Source organism: Labeo rohita, chromosome 19 (assembly GCF_022985175.1).
Source record: "Labeo rohita strain BAU-BD-2019 chromosome 19, IGBB_LRoh.1.0, whole genome shotgun sequence".
NCBI classification, from domain to species: domain Eukaryota; kingdom Metazoa; phylum Chordata; class Actinopteri; order Cypriniformes; family Cyprinidae; genus Labeo; species Labeo rohita.
Window position 1 is genome coordinate 27,002,726 of NC_066887.1, and position 18,391 is coordinate 27,021,116.

The 18,391-nt window shown below is 35.0% G+C and overlaps 2 protein-coding genes across 2 annotated transcripts; one reads left to right on the top strand and one right to left on the bottom strand.

The window, feature by feature from the left end:
- Positions 1–128: 128 nt before the first annotated feature.
- Positions 129–3,455, bottom strand: limd1b (LIM domains containing 1b). The gene is made up of 7 exons (XM_051137689.1): positions 3,349–3,455; positions 2,808–2,909; positions 1,185–1,252; positions 1,039–1,101; positions 800–930; positions 477–528; positions 129–333 (listed from the first exon to the last, which is right to left on the bottom strand). Exons 1-7 carry the CDS (start codon positions 3,371–3,373, stop codon positions 253–255), a joined length of 522 nt encoding a protein of 173 aa, XP_050993646.1. The 5' UTR covers positions 3,374–3,455; the 3' UTR covers positions 129–252.
- A 4,784-nt stretch (positions 3,456–8,239) lies between these two features.
- LOC127182110 (CUB domain-containing protein 1-like) lies at positions 8,240–15,224 on the top strand. Its single transcript, XM_051137222.1, has 7 exons — positions 8,240–8,378; positions 10,479–10,694; positions 10,771–11,127; positions 11,212–11,577; positions 11,672–11,869; positions 13,542–13,922; positions 14,764–15,224. Exons 1-7 carry the CDS (start codon positions 8,312–8,314, stop codon positions 15,150–15,152), a joined length of 1,974 nt encoding a protein of 657 aa, XP_050993179.1. The 5' UTR covers positions 8,240–8,311; the 3' UTR covers positions 15,153–15,224.
- Positions 15,225–18,391: the final 3,167 nt, after the last annotated feature.

Consider the following 18,391-nt stretch of genomic DNA (forward strand, 5'->3'; position numbering starts at 1 on the left):
CATTATATATGATAACATAATTTTTCACAGTTTGGTTTAATAACAGGTTGAAAAAAATAACATAATACATACATAATATTGCAGCAGTACTATGGTACAGTAATGATATCAGATAAATACATGGCACTTATATGGTATTTAAATTAAAGTTTCACGTCAACATTCATGAATTACAAAAATACAGTGGTACTAAAAATATTAACAATGAATAATTATTAGTTTATTAGTTTCTTCAGAATAAATAAACAGTGATTAAATGTTGCTTTTTCCTTCATAACAGGCCACGTGGTAACTTTTTCCCATGGACATCACTCGCACAATCTCATTTGAACCCTGTAGAGATAAACAAACCCAAATCACTGTCAAACATGATCATTTGTCCAATAGATGTATATCAAATATTACACATAGCATGAAAAATAACACATGAAAAGAATGATAACTAATAATAATTGAAAAAAACTGTGTAAATATACCTTATTGGGAAGGATGAGCTGCTCACATATAGCACAGGTCTGTGCCAGAAACCTATACAAGGAAAAATATGCCAAAGAAAATACAATCAGACATGAAAATCAAATACAGTGAATGAATTAGATAATGGAAGAATGTTAAAGTGTTTTAAGTGAGTTTACTTTTCTAGGCAATAAAAGGGTTAATATATATGTTTTTTAAAAGCATCAGCAGACTCAGGAAAAATTGATTTTGATTTAAACAAATTTACCACTAATAAGTAGATTATGTATTCATTGTGTGTCCATTGTCAGTTTGTAAGTGTTCATGTCAGCGTGTTTCTCACCTGTGGTAATCTTTCAAACAATATATCTTGTTTTGTGTGTCAACACTGAACTGCCGGCCCTCCAGTGTCTCATTACAGATGACACAGCGGAAACAGTCAGGATGGAAGGACTTTCCCAAAGCCTGGAGCACCTAAAGGAGTCAGAGGTAATTTTAGTGCTAATGGATCATGTGGTAGAAAACATTAAACAGCATTCTTTCGATCCAATAAAATAAACACAAAATGGTTTTCAGGCTGACCATATCTGTGATTAGATATCCACAGAATGTGCAGACTTCTGCGAAGTGCTTGACACTGGAATACTACAAACGAAAGGAAGCATTACAAGCACAGTCTTATAAATTGAATTCAAGAAATAATTAACAAACAAGACCAGACCACAGACCAAATAATCCTCCTCACAGAACACCCGTCCTGAAAAGTCATAAAACGGCTTTCCTTTTAGTTTCTGTCCTGTGTTGACGAGATGACAAAACATGCATGTAAAATTTGCATGTTGTGAAGCACTTCATATGCTTAGGGAAAAATATGAGATCTTCTTTCAAGATTATTGCATTTATGTGAGGAACTTTGCATTTGATTGCCAAACATTTGCATTCCCTCACAAAAGTATTGTTACATTTAATATAACGTAATATTTTGTCTCCCAATATATATTGGAACGTTTGCGTTCTTTTCCATAACTATTGCATTCTTAGATAAACTTTGTATTCACTCGCAAGTTTTGTTCCCCCAAAAAACTGTATAGTAAAGAAACAAATGTTTCTTGGGGAAATGCAAAACTTGCAAAAGCATTGCAATATACTCTTTTTTTTCTCGTATCACTTGTTTTCATCACCATGTCATTTTAGGGGCTCCATAATACGTAAAGTGTAAACATACACAACGCAAACTAAAAAAAAAGGAGCCATGCTACAGAATTGGTGCAACTGCTGTCCCACAACCAAAAAAAAAAAAAAAGATTTAAAAAGCGTTTAAGTATTCAAGACTGAAACGTCATCATTGTTTCGGTAGTGACAAAATGGTATACATAATCCTCATATTTGAGGGAAATAAATAAAATATTTGTACTGTTATGCAACTTGGTAGTATTTTACTATGTTTAAGTAGTGTTTTAGTATGCAAATTAAAATTCTGCAATGTGATGTTGTCGCTACCAAAGCATTTTGGTCACTACTGAAAATGTGCAGTCACTACTGAAACATGGGATGTTTTATCAAAAACAAAGTACACTGTAAAAAACAATTTGTTGAGTAACCTGGCTGCCTTAAAATTTAAAGTTCAGTCAACTCAAAAAAAAAGTTTATTCAACTTGAAATGTTAAATTATATTAAGTGACAACTTAGATATTTGAGTTGAATCAACTTAAAATGTTAAGGCAGCTGAGTTACTTACCCATCTGTTAAGTTTAGCAAACACAAATATCTAAGTCGTTACTTAGTACAACTTAACATTTCAAGTTGACTAAACTTATTTTATTATGTTTTTTTATTTTTTACAGTGTATACTCAGTTACAGATGTTATGATGTTTTTGGTTGATCTTTTTTTTTTCCTTTTACAAAGAAAATTTGGATTCAAAAAACAACAAATCTTAATTTACACTTGAAATATTGTTAGAAATGTAATTGTAAAAATTTGTAATAAAATAGCAAAAAATACATTTACAATGTAGATGTAAGCAAAATCTTAATAGGTCAATATAACCCTTCTAATTGATGATCTATTACTGTGTTTCAGTGGTGACAAATTTGGGGAGAAGACAAATACTCCAAAGGTTTCTGAAAATACAGTATGAGAATTAACTGCACAATTACTAGAAATGCGAACCTTGAATATTATACAATTTGAATACATACAAACTTTTAGAAAAATACTCATTTTTTTCAAGACGTTTCCAACTCTGACTTTGGACTAATTCTGTAGTATAGCCCATACAGGTCTACTCATATCATCAGCCCTGTCTAATATTTCCCTACATCTGAACTGATACATGAGCTGTAGTCCCACCACAGGCACAGCAGGTGAAGCAGCTGTCGTGATACACTTGTCCCATGGCTCGACAGGCCTGATCAGCATCGTAAACGCCTCTGGTGCACTTCGCGCACGTACCTGTAGTCAACACACAGAAGATTCACCGTTTCACTGATAATCAATGCAGGGGTGCAAATTACTTTCATGATAAAAAAATGACCATGGTATATGAATTTTAGTACCACGATGTATAAAAAAAAATACCATAATACTTCAAACCATGCTAAACAGTAAACTGACATGGTTGTGCATAAGATTTAAATTCTCTGAAATAAAATTTATAAATATGTATTCGATATTTTTTTTTTTTTTACACTAAAGAAAATGTTTGGACATAGAATCTCTCTATAGTTGAACAGTCCTGAACAAAGCACTGACTATGTTCAGAAACTAAAATCTAATTATTTACTAATCTAACTGCATTAAGCTATAAAGACTTCTTCCATGAACTGTAAACATTATACACATCCAAACATTTTCACATCATCCCAAATCTAGATTCATACATAAACCTTACCAAAGCATAGAGAATCTGTGTCCATTTTCTGTGTGTCCCAGACAGGGACAGTAAAGTGTCACTGATGTCCAGCTCCTGCAGACAAACCCTGTCTCCGGCTGTAAGTGGAGAACATACTGTGAATTCTTCGTGTGTGAGGGTGTATTTATATGTTATGGCATATGTGTGTGTGTATGTGTGAGAGAGGAGACACTGTGAAGGCCATTGATGGATATGTATGATATATATATATCACTAACAGCTGTGTATCATGGACCTGCTGAGATATTACACGGGACTGATGACATCAGTCTAGTTCACATGAGTTACTGCAAGTAAAATTATAATATAAGCAAAGAAATAAATAAATAAAGAGAATCTGATTTTCTCTAGCTTTAAATGATTCAGCTGTGTATAGGTGCAGTTTTCACTAAGACAGACCAGTTGTGGCCTAATGGTTAAAAAATCAGACTTGTAACCCAAAGGTTGTGGGTTTGAATCTCGGTACTAACAGGGATTGTAGGTGGGGGGGGTGAATGAGCAATGAATGATCTCTTCCACTCTCAATACCATGACTGAGGTAAGACCCTTAAGCAAGGCACTGAACCCCCAGCTGTTGAAACTGAAACCCCAGGTGCTGCAACAAAAATGTCTGCCCACCGCTCTGGGTGTGTGTTTGTTCACTACTCACCTGTACTGCTTACTTACCTGTAGCAGAAGAACTGCTTCTCAATATTATTAACTCATCATTTCTTTAGGTCACATCCCAAAACCATTCAAGCTGACGGTTATTAAGCCTCTTCTTAAGAAACCACAACTAGACGCTAGTGAACTGGCAAATTACAGACCCATTTCTAATCTTTCATTTATGTCTACAATTTTAGAAAAAGTTGTGTCCGCTCAATTGTGCTCCTTCTTGCAAAAAAAAAAAAAAAAGGATCTCTGTGAAGAATTTCAGGTTTGAGGTCCCATCATAGCACAGAAACTGCACTTGTTAAAATCACGAATGACTTCTTACGTCAGACCAAGGCTGCATCTCATTGCTAGTTTTACTTGATCTTAGTGCTGCGTTCGACACTATAGATCATGACATACTAATAGATCGACTACAAAACTATACAGGTATTCAAGGGCAGGCTCTAAGATGGTTTACATCCTACCTGTCCGATCGCTACCACTTTGTTTATTTAAACGGAGAGTCATCTCAACGATCACCAGTAAAGTATGGCGTGCCACAAGGATCTGTCCTAGGTCATCTGCTATTTGCAATATGCATGCTGCCCTTTGGTAATATTATTAGAAAATATGGGATTAGTTTCTATTGTTATGCTGATGATACTCAACTATATATCGCAACATGACCAGGTAAAACTTCTAAATTATCAGAGTTAACAGAGTGTGTTAAAAATTTATTTTATTGGATGACCAATAATTTTCTCCTATTAAATTCAGATAAGACAGAGGTTTTACTTATTGGACCAAAAAACAGTACACTGAATCTCTTGGATTACAATTTGCAATTAGACTGATATACAGTTACTTCCTCTACAGTCAAAAATCTGGGTGTTATATTAGACAGCAACTTGGGTAACACTTTATTTTGATAGTTCACTTTAGACATTCTACTAACAGTAAGTAACTTTGCAACTGTATGTCAACTTGTCATTAGAGTATTAGTAGACTGTCTGCTTAATATCTTCTAACACTCTTCTAAACTTTGCAAGTATATGACAACTTATTTTACTAACCCTAAACCTAACCTCAGTCTGCTCTGAGAGTTAGTAGACATGTAGTTGCAAATTAATGAGAATTAGTTGAAATGCAGTTGCAAAGTTACTTATAGTTAGTAGAATGTCTAAAGTGGACTATCGAAATAAAGTGTAACCACAACCTGTCTTTTGAAAACCATGTTTCTCATGTTACAAAAACAGCATTCTTCCATCTTAGAAACATTGCCAAGCTATGAAATATACTACCTATTTCTGATGCAAAAAAGCTCATGCATTCATGACCTCTAGACTGGACTATTGTAATGCACTACTAGGTGGTTGTCCTGCATCTTCAATTAACAAGCTACAGGTAGTCCTAAATGCAGCTGCAGAGTCCTTACCAGGTCAAGAAAATATCATCATATTACCCCAATCTTACAATTTCTGCACTGGCTACCTATTAGGTTCCGCATCAGTTAAAAAATATTACTTCTTACCTATAAGGCCTTTAATGGTTTAGCTCCTGCGTACCTAACTAGTCTTTTACCACGCTACAATCCATCACGCTCCCTAAGGTCGCAAAACTCTGGACTTTTGGTAGTACCTAGGACAGCAAAGTCCACTAAAGGAGGTAGAGCTTTTTCGCATCTGGCTCCCAAACTCTGGAATAGCCTTCCTGATAACGTTCGGAGATCGGACACACTCTCTCTATTTAAACTTAAAGACACATCTCAGCCAAGCATTCAAATAGTGCATCTTATAATCTTGTACTTCAGTTGTATCTGATTAAATGCACATTATTGTTCTTTAACTTGGGTTAAACAAATCATTTTGGCTTGTTTGAGCAGCAGCTACACTACATTGACATCCCGTGGTAACTAGGAATTACACAAGCTTTAGTCTGAATCCAGAACACCTAAGAAGAGTTGATGCCAACCCCTCAGAGGACCTCAGATGATGCAAACCCGGAAACAATATACAGCTTTTGATTACAATATATAATACATTACTGTTAATAATGTTCATTGTCTGTTTGATTACATCATTAACTGAACTTTACCATACATCTCTGCCATATGTACATCAGCTTGACATAGTCACCATGAGTAAGCTACTACTAACTAAATAGCAGAAACTTTAATTTTCTGTAAAGCTGCTTTGCAACAATTTGTATCATGAAAAGCGCTATACAAATAAACTTGAATTAATTTGAATTGAATTAAATGTTTTTTTTTAATAAAACCCTCATGGGGACTGAGCCCCTCACCCAATACTAAAATCTTAGAATCACCCCTGCTGTGACGGCTCTGCATGTATTATTACCACGGAAGTGTTTATCTAATTTATACAGTGTCTCAGCTTTCATATAAATTGTTCAGGAAACCCAGACCCAATGGTAAACCACTTACTTCAGATACGCTGCGGATGTGCAGCGCTACTTCATCAATGCCTTGTGACTTTCTCAGTTTGTGTGAATCCACATGGGGTTCAGAGTATAATTTTTTTCCACATTAATTTTACAGTTGTCTAGTACAAATATGTGGTTTTGTTTCATAATTAAAGTGCATACTTTTTTCTTTATTTACTCCAAAAGACCAGAAGTGAAATGTGACAACATGCCCCATAGATGGGGCACATTGTAACATCTGATCTACATCTTTTATCTGATCTAAGGACAAAAAAATATGACAAATGAAACATTTTGTCAATAAAATAAATGGCTAACTTTTTAAAATAAAATAATGGTATTTTTAAGAATTAAACTAATTTTCGAGTATGACAATGAACCCATTCATGATCACAAAACTCCCCTCCCTCTGCACACGGGTTGGTGTCTGTAAACTGCTAAATAATATATTGGACATTAAAATAATAGCAGATTCGTATAATTTAATTAAACAATAAAAACTCAGATGTAGCTCTAACCCTGAACAAATCACTGAATTTAATCACCTTACAGGTTCATTCTTGCTTCAAGAATGAAATTAAGGGTGTGGATGGGTTTTGCTGTAAAAACAGCGCAAACGGAAAAAGATATTTAATTCTATGAAGCATAAACTTTATTCAGTCCACAGAAAGACAAATGTAGGCCTATTATGAAAAAACTGTCTATACAGATAGCTACTAGGATGAAGCCATTATGTAGATGCTCACAAATATTAATTAGCCTAGTTGTGATGATGTTCTCTCGATAACCTTTTAATAGAGGACCACTTGGCTCAAGAATATTACACAATATCCTCATGTAGGGCTGAAATGCTCAAGCAATCAGGCTTGACTGAGGAAAACAAAATATTATGGTGGTTTATCGATTTGTTGCTACAAGTTGTTAAATGACGTTGTGACATCATTGGATGATGATGTCATTATGCAACCATGATGCAAAACTGTCATTGCGTAGAATACACATTGAAATGATTTGTTCAGAAAAATAATATAAACATTTAATATATATTGTTTGTAATATAAGTAATATAAACACATGTTGTATTATTTTTTCTTTTAAATACAACATTAAATTATTGAAAAGTTACATATTTCTGAGCTACGTTTTAAGTATTTTTTAAATCACTAGTAAAACTACACATTATTAACAATAGTTTAAAGCAGTGTATTGGTAGTAAGTTGAATGCAACACTCTTGAATGCACATGGAAAATCCATAAAAATAGGTGACACAGTGTACTGTGTCAATATGAAGGAATTTTCTGTATTAATTTTTTACCAGCATTTTACCAGTATTTTAAATTACACATTGCATTTTGATAGATAGATAAATAACATAAGATTTATTTTTGAGATAAGATCAACACTGTACCTAACTGCAAGCATATGAAAACAATGAGCACATCAGATTTCGCTCTTTCTGCAAACTAGAGTTATGAGCTGTTAAGGCATAAGGTGTATCATTAATGATCAATTATTATTGAACAAGTGCAACCAGCAACTTGATTCACATGTGACATACTGTACTGCTAGGCACCTCTTTCCGGTTCTTTACCAGCTGATGTTCTGCTTAATGCTGTTCAATAGGTTTTTCTTTTTGTGTAGTTAAGAGGAAAAATACATGCCTTTTTATTATTTGAGTCACTTTTCAAAAGTTGCCAAATTTTAAAAAGAAAATTGTTGGGAAGTTGTTGGCAACACTAACTTGTGTGCGCACACACTCTACTAAGACCACAACAGAATCACAATCAGGAAGTGCTCGTGTCGTGAGACAAACTCAGTCCACTGTGCACAATCCAAGGATTTAAAACAGAACGATTTTTAAAACACATGATGGGCTTGTGTGTGTTTCAAGTGTTTATTGGATTAATTTTACTGCAGATTTGCAAAATCTCAGGTGAGTCTACAAAGAAGCACCACACATTTATAACATCATTGTCACTGCCATTTTTCATTTATTAATCAGTAATGCTTTGAGCAACTGAACTGTATAAAATATGTAGAAATATTTAAAATAAAAAGGTTAAAAAGTGATTAGGTATAATGATTTGACAATTTGAGGGTCTGTATACTGTATACATTCATTCCTTTAACCTTTTTTAACTATGACGGAAAAAAAATAGTTGTATTTTTAAATTAGTAAAATGGTATGTTTGAAATTAGTACAGTACACACAAAATGCTGTGTAAGTCTGACTTTTTCCAGCTTTAATAAACAAATCCACAAAATATATATTATAAATGAACAATTATTTAAATTAATTATTTTTGCACTTGAGCCACTGTATTTAAGAAATCAATTGATATGTCTGTGATTGGCTGCATTGCTCAGCACTGCAAAAACACATTGTAAACAGAAACCTGTGAAGCTCTCCTGAGCACAAACACAAATATGCACTAGAGCGTTTGCCAAATCTGTTTTGCCATTTATGGTGCTTAGCACCTCTAGCACCCCTGTAGAACCTGGATACAAACAGCCTAAATGAAAATAATTAAATATACAAGGAGTATATCATACATACATATTTTAAGCTTGCAAAATGATCAAGATGTTTTAAGAAACTAGCTTAAACGTCATCAAATATTGAATCAGTATTAGAGTGTGCAAATTTGAGACCCTAAAAAACAAAATTAAAAGGAAATTAAACGTATGAGACTAAGGGCATTTTTACCCCAATCTCTTGAATTTTAGAGGCATATAACTGCATTTTTATCACACTGTGAGCTGTTGCTGTGCATCATGTTTGTCTCCGATCGACTATGTGTTCGGGTTGAAATGGCGCAGGCTGCAGTCAACATATGTCTGTATGACATTGGCTCTGCAGACTTTCGAATTGCTCTCTCGCTCTACCTTTATGTCATACACTGACTGGTCTATCTGTGCAGTGCCTCTTGAAGTCAAACACACCTTATGAACTGTAAGATGTAAGATGTAAGTTGCTTTGTGAAAAAGGCTTTTGTGAAATTTAAATTTAATTTTTATTAATAACACTTTATAATGTGTCATTTCTTAACATTAGTTAATGTATTAACTAACATGAACGAATAATGAACAACGCATTTATTACACTATTTTACTTAAAAAGTAACTATGTAACATAATTAGTTACTTTTTCAGGGAGTAATGCAAAATTGTAATACATTACTTTTAAAAGTTAAACTTTCCCCAACACTGCTGGTGGACACCATCAAAATGCAATTGCATTAGTTTTGGGCTAGTTTTGAGTAGTAATTGGATGGGTTTTGTTGTGAAAAACTGGCAACCATCGAGTCCCCAGTGCATCTACCAACCCAGTAAATGTGAAAAAGGACAAGCCTTGGTAAGCCTTTTTTTGCAAGCATATGAAAAAAACGAGCACATCAGATTTCGCTCTTTCTGCAAACTATCTGAGTTATGAGCTGTTAAGGCATAGTTCTATTCTGGAAAAGGGGATGGGGAGCAGCAGCTTATTTGCATTAAAAGAGACATGCATGAAAACAGTGTGTTTCTGCTTCCACTCAAAATGGGCATTTTTTAAACGATATAATAAATGGTCTGTGGGTATTTTGAGCTGAAACTTCACAGACACTTATATTACATATATTGTAAAAAGAGGTATAATAGGTCTCCTTTAAAGGGGAAGCTAACATGATTACAGAACAAGTTGGTATACTGAGGGTATACACAAATATTGATCCTTGGAAGTCATAATACGCAAACAGCCCTGGGCAAAAAGAACGCATACAGGGTATACACAGACTATACGTGCGGATGGTCCTGGCATATACAATTCGGGCGGGGGTGGGCGTGTTAATTAGGTTAAAAATTTTAATTCCTTATATTTTTCCATAACTCATAATTTAGAGTAACGCATTAAACTGCACTAATAAATAAATGAACAAACAAGTAATAAAAAAAAACATGTAAAACTGATAAAGAATTGTATTATAAAACACTACATAGATTAATACATTATTATGGATTTAAATTATATATATTTGTATTTATTTATTTGCAGAATGTCATAAAATAGAAGTGACCCCTGATTCGGGCACCATCGTAATCTTCAGCAAGAAGCCAGGACAGGGTCTGGATTGTAGTGTGTGTAAGGATGAAGGTCCATCTCAGACCTGTAACTCCAACCTCAGACTTACTGAAGCTAAGCCCACTGTCGTGACTTTTAACTGCGCTCAGCCAGGGGACGTCTTCACTGTGGAGATCAATCAAGATATAGGTGAGCAAAAACATGCAGAGCCTGAATTATCTATTTGATACTAATCACCTTCTAAAACACTTAAATCTCTACACAGATTGCTCAACAGGAGACTGCAGCATCATTGCAGTGCATCCAGATTTGACCCGATTCCTGGAGTTCACCAGAACATTCACCTGGGATCTGAAGGTTCAGTCAGGCAGGATGTTGCAGCTGGACTTCCCATCTCCAGGAATGAGACAGATCAAGCCTTCAGAATCCTGTCCAGACAAACACACCTACACCATCATCACATACCAGCGAGCAGGACCGGCCAACATCGGCACGTTCTGTCGGAAAGGTACCATCAGTCGTATTCAGGTCTTGTATAGAGGTCGAGTGATTCTGGAGGTTCCCAAAGGTACAGCCCTGAGCCCATCTGACTTCAAAGTGACCATGGGACCAACAACAACAGGTTAGAAGTTGTGATTTGAAACAATCGTTTTCATTAGTGTTTAGTTTCTGATCTAATTTTATTTCTCAATCTTTGCACCTCCAGCACTAGTGGAGGTGGACGTCAAGCTGCCCAGAGGACCGTTTTCTGCTGATTTTTTTACACCAAACTATGCCGCAGGCTGGTACAATGAAGAAAACATCAAGTGGAACTTTGCTGTTAAGCCTATGCACAATTTTACTGTACACTTTCAACAATACACTCCACCAGAATGCCAAAAGAAAACTGTTGCATGTGATTATGCACTGCGAGACAAGCCTCGATTCTCAAAGGTCCCAACAGACGCTCAACCGACCAATGAACAGGGAAATTTCAGTCTGACTCTGGCCAACTGTGAAGCAAAGACAGGAGCGAATGTTCCTGGGCTTTCCTTGCACTTAAACGTGGAGGTGTTCAGGAGTGGGACTCCATGTAAGACGAAAAAACCCCATATAGATCATAAAGTCATTTCATGCTTCTAAGTTGCCGATAAAGAACATGCTGTTCATCTTTCTGTTCTGTTCAGATCTTTGCACTGTGGATCTCCGAAAAAAGGAGGGATTGAGTCTGCAAATAGAAAATAAAAACCCGGCGTCGTACTGTGAAATGAGCATGAACTCTGTGATGCAGGAGAAAATAGTGGTTCCTGCTGGCACCAAAGCTGACCTGTCCTTCCTCGACTGTCCCGTGCAGGATCTGCTGCTGACAGCAACCAAAGTCATAGGTAACTGCACATGCTCAGTTATTTGTCACTATTCTAAAGAATAAATATATATATATAATATTACAAAAAAAATGATGATGATTATTATTATTATTATTTAATATTTTATTTCACTTGGACTTATTTTATTTTAAATAATGTAAATGTTTTATGATTTTAGTCTGTTTTATGATTTTAGTCAAGCTAACAATAATATCCCAGAGGAGTACTTTTCAGAATGCACTACCTGTGTTTAATTACTTTGAATCGCAATTCAGAAAATTCCTCTTCAAGTCATTCCAATTCAACTTTGTGTGGGTGTGGCCAATTAAATTCAAACTGAACTCATGAAAAGGAGCTAGTTCTTCTGACAGTTAATTACAGGACATCTTGAGAGGAAAGTGTGCTATATTATACTTTTAGCTAGATATATATTCAAAACCCAAAATGTGCATGAACAAATTTTTACAGAACAAATCCATTTGTCAGCATGCAATGTCAGTATTTGTGCACAGCAGCCTTTGACCCTTTTCTAGGTATCCCCAGAATGTGTCCGTGAAGTTTCAGCATTTTCAGTTACGAGCAGCACTTTCAGTTAAAATAGATATTTTGTTGCTTTTCTAATTTTACATGCAAATATAGCTGAAATCACAGCACAGCCATTGTCTTTATCTTATGTGTATTTGATTTCATCAGATGATGGTTAAATTTTAAATCAGGATTTTTGTGTAGATTAACATCTCGGAAGGGAGAGCTGGATATGTAGACGTAAAGGGATGCGTTTCAATCGCTATTTCATATTCCTGTTGTCTGACAACAGAAACAGTAAAATATATTAATGAAAACAGTTTTATTAAGAATTTGGCTGCATTAAAATACAGTATGTGAGCACAGAGGGGCAAAAAAATGTAAAAGGCTATATGCTGTAATGATTTCATGAATGTGCTAATTAGTGTTTGACATCATCTAGCAACATATTTGCTTTAGCTACTTTTTATTCAAAGAAGTTGGCAACATTGGAGCGCACACATGTGCACAGAAAGCAGCTGCCACACAGCATGTGAGTACTAAACTAAGTTCTCTTTCATGTCTTATTGCGCTTACACTGTCAAATACACACAAGATTATGTTAAAAATACACAGGAGTTACAAAAACAGTCGGTTATGTCTGTGAAGGTAAACAGCTGGGAAAGAAACTGCATGTTTATTGTAGATCTGTGTGGCAGCAGTATAATATACAGCAAATAAATCAATAATTCCACTGCTCTCTTGTCTAGTGTGAGACTCTAAATAGTGTTCTGTGCTCGTCTGTGCAGCCAATGACAGAACAGTTAGCATGCTTTGCTCAAAGTTTTGGCATGGCGTTAGAAATAGTACACCATTGTCGCTTCCGCTGTGGGTGGAAACTTGCAGATTAAGGAGCAGTAACATTATAATAAGATCTGAGTGTGACACACTTGTTTTTTCACATGCTTGTCTAGAAAGGCTTGCCAAAACAAAGTTACTGGGTTGTCCTTTTTCATGTTTTCTGCGTCAGTAAATGCACCAGAGACACAATTATACCACTTAAACACGGAAAAAGTCCAATTTTCATGACCTTCAAATCACAATCTTGACAGAATAAATTAGAGAATTATTCACCATGTTATTTTGAATTGCTCATCTTTCTTCCCTCTCCTCCATTTAATTCTAGACTGTCCCAGTGTGTCTGCCCCTGATCCCCTGCCCGGGATGTCCCTTACCATTTCCCCTCTGGATCCTAGCCTTCCTGTTCCCCTCCATCAGTTCACCTGGCTGCTCCGTGTGCGGGATCAAGACACCGTGGATCTCATGGCTCCAAAAGGAAACCTGCACCAGTCTCTACCAGACAAGCAGTGTAACGAGAGAGTCTCGCTGCTCATATCTGAGACCGAGGGCTCACACATTGGCCAGTTTTGCTCTACAGCTAAAGGCACTATCCAGAAAATCCAAATCAAAGGAAACATTTCCATCACCATAACTCCTAAAAATATAAAAGACCTGAGCCAGGAGAAAGGACCTTTCTTAAGAGTCGGCATTAGTCCGGAGATCACTGGTAAATACACTACTGGTCAAAAGTTTGGAAGAATGATACATTTTTTTAGAAGTCTCTTATGCTCACCAAGGCTGCATTCATTTGATTAAAAATACAGTAAAACACTAACATTGTTACAATTTAAAAAAGCTGTTTTCCATTATGTATGAATATGAATGTATGAATATGTTCAAAAATGTAATCTATTCCTGTGATGCAAAGATTAATTTTCAGCATCATTACTGCAGTCTTCAGTGTCAAATGATGCTTCATTAATCATCATATTATGATTATGTGTTCAAGTAGCATTTCTTCATTATTATCAGAGTTGAAAACAGTTGTGCTGCTTAATATTTTATTATTTAATGTATTTTTACCTTGAGACAGTTTTCAAGATGAATACAAAGTAAAAAAAAAAAGAACAGCATTAATTTGAAATAAATGTTTTTGTAACATTATCAACATTTTTAATGTCTTAACATTTTTTAATCAATTTAATGTATTCTTGCTGAATTTTAAGTAATCCCAATGGTAATGTATTATGAGTTTGCACAGAAATATTAAGCAGCACAACTGTTTTTAACATTAATTATAATTAGTAATGTTTCTTGAGCAGCAAATCAGCATATTTACTAGAGTACTAGATTTGCTTTTATCATACTAGAGTAATGATGAAATTTCATCTTGGTATCACAGGACTTATTGATATATATTGGTTTTTTATGGTATTTTGGATCAAATAAATGCAACCTTGGTGAAAATAAGAGACTAAGAAACATGTAAATTGGATTAGTGTTACACAAGCTTTTCTTGCATTTTGAGATCTGACAGTTACAGCAGAGTCTTTCTGTCGTCCTTACAGAAAATGTAATCTACACTGTATCTCCTCTCATTTCGGGACCTTTGTACCTTGCAACACCAAACTGGCCTGACGGCATGAATCCTTCCTCATCTGCATCATGGATCATCAGTGTTCCCCAAGACTATAAGGCCGAGCTGCTGTTCACCGACGTCAGCAAGCCCAAATGCGACGCAGGGCACACTGAGGTCTTGATCGGACCGCTGGATTCTCAAGGCCAAACGCAGGAATGGAAAGAAGATCCGAGTTTCCCCAGCTCTGTCGTCCAGCAGCAGAGCTTCTACCTGAACATGTCCAACTGTGAGCCCAAGAGCGACCGCTTTGCTGTGCTCTTAAAGATCAGGATAATGCAGGGATTTCCCCTTTTTTGCCAGCCAAACTCCCTAAAATAAAATATTTACTTGAAATATCATCATTTTATAATGTTGATACAAAAAACTGGAATACATTTTTTTCTTTCTTTGCTTTTTATTGGTATTGTTTTCTTAAGGTTTTTTTTTGGACTTTCCAGGGATCTTTGGGGCCATTAACATGCTCAAAACTCTTAAACTTTGCAAACACATTCGAATCGTCAGCCATTTTTAAGGGCTGTAGCACACACCTAATCACAGAGTTCATACAGATATAGAGACAGTTCTCCGCCCAACAGGAAGTCGGCTGTTCAGGGGTTCATGAAAAATGCATGCTTTTGTCAATTTTCAATTCAATCATTTCTATTCATCCCCATGATTGATCGTCATTTAAATTAACTATCAATAATTAATTGATTAATCAGTAACCTTAATACCTTAATCTTAAGTCTTTAAACAAACATTATATATGTATATGCATATATTGCTGTGATTATGTTTATATGTATGTAGGCATTTACTACGCTTCCACATTTTCAATTCTATTTTTTTCACTTTCCTAATTTTGTAACAATTTCACGCTTGTATTGTAACTTGAGATGTTAATTTTTTAAATAATAATAATAATAATCAGTGCTAGGGAAAGTTACTTTTAAAAGTAATGCATTACAATATTGAGTTACTCCCTAAAAAAAGTAACTAATTACGTTACTTAGTTACTTTTTATGAAAAGTAATGCGTTACTTTACTTTTGTGTTACTTTTTAAATCTGGGCAGGACTTGCTTGTTTGTTTTTAATATAAAATGTTCTATTTTTGGCAAATGTAAAAGCCTTTTCACATCAAAAGCTTCAACTCTTCAGCAATTAAAAAAAAGGAAAACGAATGTTAGATCATCTTGAGTCATTTTTACTAATTAGTATGGTTGAATTGGATCATCGATGGTCGGCAGCAAAGACACTGGTTAATAAAATAGTATTAAATGCATAAAGAATACTTTGTATTATTTAACGTATTTAATTATTGCAGGTTTGCGTCATGGTCTGAGTTAAATTTCATTGGTTTTATTCATTTTGAGGAATACTGAATCTGTTTTTTGTGAGTGAGATGAATTAATGCATGTTCACATTTATTCTAGAACTAACATCTTACTTCCGATTCCTCTCAACATGGGGACAGGAGAACTTTTAATCAATAAATTGAGGGGAAAAGTAACTGCCATTACTTATTTGAAAAAAAGTAACTCAGCTATTTTCTTGTCAATTAAAAAGTAATGCGTTACTTTACTAGAAAAAGTAACAATGTTACATAACTTGCATTACTTGTAATGTGTTACTCCCAACACTGATAATAATAAAGTCTTTAAACAAACACAATGTCAAATAAAAAAAGTACTATGTGGTGCACTGACGTGTTTTGTGTGTATACTGTATACTCATGTCATCAGCCCCGTCTAACATTTCCATGCATCTGAAATGATACATGAGCTGTATTCTTACCGCAGTCAAAGTAGGTGAAGCAGCTGTTGAGGCACACTTGTCCTGATCAGGCCTGATCAGCACCGTAAACGCCTCCATTGCACTTCACGCACATACCTGCAGACTGCAGACAACACACAGATTGTTTTACTTTTCACTGATAATCAATGCAGAGGTGTAAAAAAAGGACCATGGAAAAGAATGAACAATGATGTATATCAAAATAACATGGTATTACCAAACTATATACCAAACAGTATAAATAAAAACTGATTGAAAAGGTTGTCTATCAAATCTTTTGATTGTTTATTTAATCTGTATGCTTATAAAAAAATTAAAATATATAACTACTCATTCAACACTGGTGTGTTGATTTTTAAGAATTTACATATTCATATAAGAAGCTATGTATTATGAACTGATTATGAAATGCTTTATGAATTATTCTTTACATCGTTATTAATTCTTTTGAATCTTGTACTCACTCCTTCAATGATTTTAACACGTACATTATGTGCTGTTGCTCATGTTCATTTTTAATCTGCACTGTGTGTGGTTGCTAACTTAGCTCAGAACCATATAGATGTTTTTGGAATAAAAAGTACGAATGGGTGCAAAAGTGTCAAGATCTAAGCACCCTCATCTAAATTTATTGAGAAGAGGGTGTCCAGCTCATATGCACCTCAAACGTGTTAAACCACAGTATGTAGTCGTTACTGACATTTTTGCATACATTGCAAACACTTACTCATTATGTCTTCTGTATTTTACTTATTCAGGCCAGGAAATCTACAATCACAACATCACAACATCCATTGCCTGAAGCCAAATTTCCCACTCCCACAGGTTTCTGCTGATAGAGTGCTGGCTATTGAATGTTTTGTCTGTGGTGCAAACAGGGGTTTAACAGATTGTATATTAATTATTTATAACTTTCAGAAGCTCATGTTTCTTTTGGAAAATGACATAATGGTGCTGAGTGTTTTGCTTGTAAAACAGATTTTAATGTGCGCAAAAATGTCATTTAAAGGCTCCTTCCTGTAAGGCGGCAAAATCTGTAACCACAGGGCTCATTTATGAGACAACAGCCCATTAATCGGACAGTTTTCTATTTGGATGCTTTGATGATCACTCATAGATGACATACTACACAGTATTAAATAGAAATGCATTTCAGTAATCCATTTCCTGCAGTCACATAGTTTTAATGGTATGTAAATGGATGTATGAGATCAGAAAGGGGGGAACAAAACAAGAAACATTGTGAAAGTGTTGTCTCTTGTGATACCTGTCGGGTGGGTTATGTAATCTAGTTATCTGTGCATGTTTGGTGACTTTTGCCTTATTAAAGTGCTGTGTGTACGCCTCTGGGCTGTTCGCATTGAAATGACTGGAATGCTGTTGTCTTAGGGCAAGTGTGGACCCATTACTTGAAAGCACAATAGTAATAGTGAGAACAATTTACATAATTTTTTTAGGCCACGTTTATTTTAATCATTTTCCTGGAGATATTTACACAGTATAATGGATTTGATTTTTATTAATAATAACTGAATTATCAGAATATTTAAAAAAAATGATATTGTACAAACCTATAATCATTATCTTTTCAGAAACAAACAAACAAAAAGACAACATAAACAAAAGGGAGTTTAAAACAGTTTAAAAAATAATAATTAAAATAATGCAACATAATAGGCTTAATAATAGTCACACGACAACCTCTGCTCATAAACACCCAAACTACCCCTGGGCGAAATTACGCATCTTACCACAGTAAAGGATTGGCTCATGAATATGGATT